Source organism: Lipotes vexillifer, unplaced genomic scaffold (genome assembly GCF_000442215.2).
Source record: "Lipotes vexillifer unplaced genomic scaffold, Lipotes_vexillifer_v1.1 scaffold61, whole genome shotgun sequence".
Lineage (NCBI taxonomy): Eukaryota > Metazoa > Chordata > Mammalia > Artiodactyla > Lipotidae > Lipotes > Lipotes vexillifer.
This window is the reverse complement of record NW_006787051.1, coordinates 1,226,492-1,232,975: the sequence shown is the minus strand read 5'-3', so window position 1 is coordinate 1,232,975 and position 6,484 is coordinate 1,226,492. Positions and strand designations below refer to the sequence as shown.

Genomic DNA, 6,484 nt, shown 5'->3' with positions numbered 1-6,484 from the left:
GGAAAGAGAGGGAGAGAGAAATTGCCTAAACCTGTCCTCTTTTTCCTTACCCCTCTGACACAAATCCCTCAGTGTGGAGATGGCATCACTTTGTTGCTACGTGCCTGCCTTGGCCTGGTGGAGCACCTGGGGACTCAACTTCCCGCCCAGGTTACCACGTCGGGGTGGGAAGACCTATATAAATCATATCCCTATCTTTTTTTTTGTTTATTTTTGTTTTTGCGGTACGCGGGCCTCTCACTGTTGTGGCCTCTCCCGTTGCGGAGCACAGGCTCCGGACGCGCAGGCTCAGCGGCCATGGCTCATGGGCCCAGCCGCTCCGCGGCACGTGGGAGGGATCTTCCCGGACCGGGGCACGAACCCGCGTCCCCCGCATCGGCAGACGGGCTCTCAACCACTGCGCCACCAGGGAGGCCCCATATCCCTATCTTTTAAAATCCACATTCATAGCTATGAAAGTATCAGTCTATACTCGATAACCTTGTCTGCAGACAGATTCGAGTATTGGGAAAGCTTGCAGGGACGTGACTGGCGTTGACCCCCAAGGCAGGTTGGTGGTAAATGAAGAGGGACCACGGTTGAGAGTAATTCTGGCACATTTTAGGAGGTGAGACTGGGCAGGAGGTGTCTGAGGACAGAGCAAATGAGGCAGCAGCAAGAGGCCCCTGGCCTGCGAACATTTCATCCATGGCTTCCTGGCCTCAGTCTGCCGGATGTTAGGAAACGTGTACAGCCTGCTCTGAGGAACTGTTTTACCCTGACTGTAACCAAACAGTTTGGACTTGAAGAGTCTTCAGGAAAATACAGAAAATTGGAGATAAGCGTGTCTTTGAGAGGAGATAAATAAGTTATCAAAATTTAACTTGTACAAAAGTAAGGCATGAAGTATGAAACAGCCAATGTCATCGCCAGGGTGTGTCAGAGGTTACCGCGGAGGGTTACATTTGGCCCTGGGAGTCTGTCCCTGCAGCAAAAATGTTGGGTTTTGCAAATTTTAATGAAGTGGCAGCTGCAACACTTGGAGAAAAAGGCCCCAACACTTTTCTCTCTGTTTAACATTGCTGAAATCTGCTCATTTCTAAAACCAAGTCCAGTTCAGCAAAAGAAGCTAAGAGCTTCTCAGGACACCAATATGGTGACTTTTTGCAGTGACCTAATGGCTCACCATAAAAAGACATAAAGAAAACTAAAATCTGCTATCATCCTGATATAGTAAAACATGAAGAAAACGTGACCAAATGTTTAATTTTCCTATTTTAAAAATTGAGCAACTGAATAATGTTTTAGACATTTACCACCATGCCAGGCAATGTTCTAAGTAGGAATTAATTTATTAAATCTTCAGAATAGCCGTAAGAGGTAAATTCTGTTATCGTCCCCATTTTACAGATGAGAAAAACTGCCAGATCAGAGGATAGAGGAAAGGCCTGCTCAAGGTCTGGGAGAAACCACTAGACTATGAAAAATATTAAGTGTACATTTAGCAATCTATTTATCATTCACTATCTGGAAAAATGCATCACAGTAGGTAGGAAAGCGTGGGTAAGATAAAGTGACTTCCGGGAGGCAGGTTCCCCAGAAAAGGGGCACAGATGCCACCTACCTCCAAGACTTGAAAGCGCTGATAGATGTAGTGCACCATGGCCGGGTCCTGGGCGAACTGCGGCAGGGGCAGAAAGGCCGTGAGGATCAGAACGCTGAAAGCAGAAGCTCGCCTAAGAGCCAGCATGGTCCTGCAAACCACCCAGGGTGGGAATCTCTTCTGCTGTTGCCTCTCGAAGAAGGCTCAAGGGTCCAGGTGGTGGTCTCCTGCTTTCTAGCCGCTGCTGAGAAAAATTCTCCAAAAACAGCCAGACAGCAAAGTCTGTTAGTTACTCCCTCCCTCAGATGCGTGATCCTGCTTAGCAAGCTGGTGATCAAGTCCAGCTGTTAGCAAGTCAGTCTCCGGAGGCCCTGCAGGCCAACTTGGGGTAGAGGTCTCCCTGGGTCCAGCATCTGTCGCTATCACCTTTGACACACACGGACCCTCTGCAGGCTAGTGGCTGTCCCCTCTTCCAGGCCTGGGTGAGTGTGCATAGGGGTGGGATGGGGGGCGGGGTGGGCCTCTCCCCTCTCCCCTCTCCCCAGCTCTTTCCTTTTTACTCTTGTTTTCTTCCTCCCTAGAGAACTCTGCAGTCCAATCACAGGCCTGACCCAACACACACACCACCCCCAGCTTCTCAGAGTTGGACTCTCAGTTCAGTTTCTGGCCCAGATTCCCGGGATCCTTTTCCCCAGAAATCCCTTTGGGAGACCCCACCCCTCCTCCAGACTCTTTGCATTCCTGCAGCTCTTAAAGGCATAGCAAGGAAAAATGAAAGCATTCCTGCAGCTCTTAAAGGCACAGCAAGGAAAAATGAAAGCTCTGATATACCCAGTCTCTGAGCAGCCTGGGCACTGGGCCCATTGCCTCTTGGGGAGAGAGGTCCAATGGGCCACAGGCCTAGCCACCCAGGGAGATAGCTGAAAAATCTGAGATTCACGCTCAGAAGAGTTTCATTAAGAGCCAAACAATTACTGATACAGGGGCATTTCCAGAGCCAAACCATCAGGAAATGGAACTCCTTAGCGGGGAGGTCCTTGAGTTTTCTCAGTCTCCAGTAGCAGAATTCCCTTCACTTGCAGCTGCAGGCTAGCAATACATAGGACTCAACTCCTGCAGGCCCCAGTCCGGCTGAAGATAAATCACATCCTTAGGACGCAATTGTAAAATCTTCCAATTTTTGGCCTTTGCCGTCCAGGTCTACTTATCTCAACCTCTCCTGCCATGGTTGGGTCCAGATACTCACGGTTCTTTCTCAATCACCTACCAAAGTGGAGAACGTTGGGCCATCTACGAGAAGTGGAAAGATCTCTGACCAGGAGTCAGAAGACCTGGGTTTGTATTTGGTCCCTGCAAGAGACACTAAAAGAATTTTCCAGTGTGGCCCTTGCATGTCCTTGTCCCCATTAGCTATTCCTCTCTACCTCGCTTCCAAGTGACGTCAGCCCCTAACTGTTCCTTCCCACCCTCTTGGTATCATCACAGACAATGGCTCATCATCCTTAAGAACAATTCCTCCTATTTCCAAGAACTGTCTTTGATGACATTCAGCCCTCTGTATCTGCAGATGTGGAGGGCCAAGTGTACTAAGCCATTTTACATAAGGAAGGTGAACATCGCAGGATTTTGGTATCTTCAGGATGCGGGGGTAGGGGATGGGGGATGGGGCAGTCCTGGACCGAATTCCCCGCGGATATCAAGGGGCAACGGTATTCCCCAATCTAGGTGAACTTCTGCTGATCCCTCCTCTTAAATTCTCATGAAAAATACTGCCCCACTCAGCCTCCCTCCCTGAGTGAGAATGCTCTTTTGGAAACTTTTCACGCCTGGCATTTTGGAATAAAGTGTTACGCTAAAGGTGCTCTGGTTGATTTTCTTTCTTTTAAAATCTTATTTATTTATTTATTTGGCTGCATTGGGTCTTCACTTCATTGCTGCGCGCGGGCTTTCTCTAGTTGCGGCGAGCGGGGGCTACTCTTCCTTGCAGTGCGCGGATTTCTCACTGCGGTGGCTTCTCCTGTTGCGGAGCACAGGCTCTAGGCCTGCAGGCTTCACTAGTTGTGGCATGCGGGCTGAGCAGTTGTGGCGCACGGGCTTAGTTGCTCTGCGGCATGTGGGATCTTCCCAGACCAGGGATACGAACCCGTGTCCCCTCCATTGGCAGGTGGATTCTTAACCACTGTGCCGCCAGGGAAGTCCTGGTTGATTTTCCTGATGAACTCCTTAAGTCCTAACTTTGAGACGGTGAACTAAGATGGATAAGATCCAGTGGAAGTGAAACTCACAATTAACTTTTAGGAGGCAGTATTTTCTTGGGGTAATCTTTTTCTTGGTTTTCTATAGCAGGTTACATTATTTTTACAATGAAATATACATTCAATACTAATGGCGTCTAAAGAATTATTGGAGACTCGGTGAGAACGAAGTGGGAGGCCTCATTGTAGCACATGTACTTCGGCTGTTTCCAAGGCTGCTGTTGCCCCCATGTCTCTGGAAGGGGCTCCAAAGAGCTTGGCTTCAGAGCCCTTCAGTTCAGTCCTGGCAGACGCTCCTTCTCTGCCCCACACACTCCCTTCAGTTACCTGGTTCACAGGCACAAGCCCGGTCTCTCTGCTCTAACTGCCCACACCTGGTCTTGGTTGGCAAGCTTTTACTCTTGTGACCCCAGAGGCAGCAAAGCCCACAGCTGGTTCCCCTAACCCATTAGGACTGATGAGCCATGGGGCAGGACAGAGTGGAAACCCTCATGTTCTAGTGACCAGAAGTTTCAAAAAGGAAAGTTAAACTCATTTCGGAGATAGTCACAGCTTTGACAGACATACAGTGGCCAATGGTGGCCATCTTTATTCAGAGCAGGCTTTACTCAATGGAAGGAAAAAGATGGCTTGGTGCCCCTTAGCCTGCTGTTGGGATAAAATCATCCACTTGGTTCTTTTGCCTTCCTTACATTTAACCTCTGGCCTTGACCACTGCTATAAGCTAGCTCATTAAGGAGGCCAGTGACCAAGCACAGTGACCCCTTTTCTCCTTTGCAAGTGCCTGATCCATCTGCTTTCCTGTCCCGGTGTCCTGAGAGAGAAAACTTAAGCCCTTTGACAGCTACCATTATGTCCTCAGTGCGGTTGGACCTAAGTCACTAGTCATTGAGCTGTAAGCCCAGCCCCGAGTTGGTGTTTTTCCCTAAATGACCAGTCAGAACTGGACATACGAATGTCCAGCCTAATCAGCCCACTGAGGCTGATCTCATCCAGTTTTCCAGGTCCTCTTGGAATTCACTATCTTCATTACTGGTGGTCCTTTTGCTGCTGTGCCTCCATATTAACTGACCCCCTGATTTCTAGAGCCTTCTCTGCTCCCTGCACCCTCCACTTTACTGAGGGGTGCTGGCTAACTCCAGGAAGGTCTGTGAGGAGGACACCTTGTCTTCTTAAGGAGGCAGAGGCCAAGTCAACGGAATTCCATTTGGGATACTAGAATTCATCATTTGCATCTGAACAGGATGTCTGTGTTTTTCTTCTCTTTTTTCCCCAGATTCTTCCCTTTATCTTTTATTCACCACTCCTGCCCCACACCCCACCGCCAATAGCTCTTTGCCTTAATGTCATCCTCCAATCTTCCAACCTTTTACAACTAATTGCATTGTTTCCTGCTTGAGTGATTGGAGCGGCCTCTAATTCCCTGTCCCTTTAGATAAAACATTGGCTGCTTTTATGCCAAAAGGAAAGCCCTTTAAAATGTGACCTCAGCCAACCCCTTGTGGGGAGGAAAACATTTTTCTCTGTCCTTCTGGGTTCTTCTGGCTGGTCTAAGAATTAAATCGACATGAGGCAGATTAACAAGAGAAAATCAAACAAAAATTTAAAAACACGTGTGCGTGGGAGAGACCCAGGGAAACAGAGTAACTCGCCAGAATGGCTGAAGCCCTCACCTTAAATACCTTCCTCAGCTAAAGACAAAAGAAGCTGTTGGGGTAGTGATCTGGGGCTTCAAAGGGGAGGAAGGCAATTCACATGGAGGTGGAAAAGCAAATCTTTGGTAAACAAATGTTTGCTGGTTCCTGTAGAGACAGAGGGACACAGAGAGAAATTTTAACAGACTTTGCTATGTTCCTTTCTGTCTGTCACAGCTGGTTCCTACTTTGTTATCTATAGTGATGGCTCCCTTCCCGAAGGGAAGAGGTCCTCTATCTACGTTCTTTTAGGCAGTTAGGGGGAAGGTCAAAGTTTCTTCCTGAGTCTTGGGCCTTGATTGTTTTCAACTCGAAATAATCCAAATGCCAAAGAGATTTTGGGGTGGGAAATTTTGCTCCCCTACAAAAGCAAGACATTTCTGGGGGTATACTCTCTGGAACAATACCTGTGGGGGGATGAATGGAGCATGAGTGAGCAAAGAGAGAAGTTCAACTGCAATGCAGTTGCAACAGAGGCCTCAACCAATCCCACAAGGATCTCTGGAACTAGGTGGGACCTTCAGACGTGTCCAGAGTGGAGGCAAAGGGACGATGCCTTGGCAGCCCTGCATCAAGCACTCCTTGGTGGGGGCTGTTCCTGGGAAGGGAGCGTATATAACCTTGAGTAGGGCAGCTTCCTCTGGCTGAGGACACGGCCTGGAGAAGGACTCAGCTCTGAGCTGTTAGCGGCAACACCCACACAACTGAGGGAATGAGTCTCCTTATCCTGAAGGGCAGATTTGGCCAACATGCTGCAGCACCCACTTCAGTAGGATAAGCAGAGGCCAGGCTTTGCCAAGTTTGTAAAACACACCAAACATTTTAGATGTTATGGTAAGAAGAATGAGAGACAATTAGAGTTTCAAGTAAATGAGTTACAGAAATAGGTCTGTGTTTCAAAGAGATGTCTCTGGGGCTTCCCTGGTGGCGCAGTGATTGAGAGTCCGCCTGCC

The 6,484-nt window shown here is 48.6% G+C and overlaps 1 protein-coding gene across 1 annotated transcript in view; it reads right to left on the bottom strand.

Moving 5' to 3' along the window:
- OLFML1 (olfactomedin like 1) overlaps positions 1-1,729 on the bottom strand; it is a 27,032-nt gene extending 25,303 nt beyond the window's left edge. Inside the window, exon 1 of the mRNA XM_007459833.1 lies at positions 1,604-1,729. Within this exon, the coding sequence (XP_007459895.1) occupies positions 1,604-1,729 (126 nt within the window). The remainder of the gene's footprint in view (positions 1-1,603) is intronic.
- Positions 1,730-6,484: the final 4,755 nt, after the last annotated feature.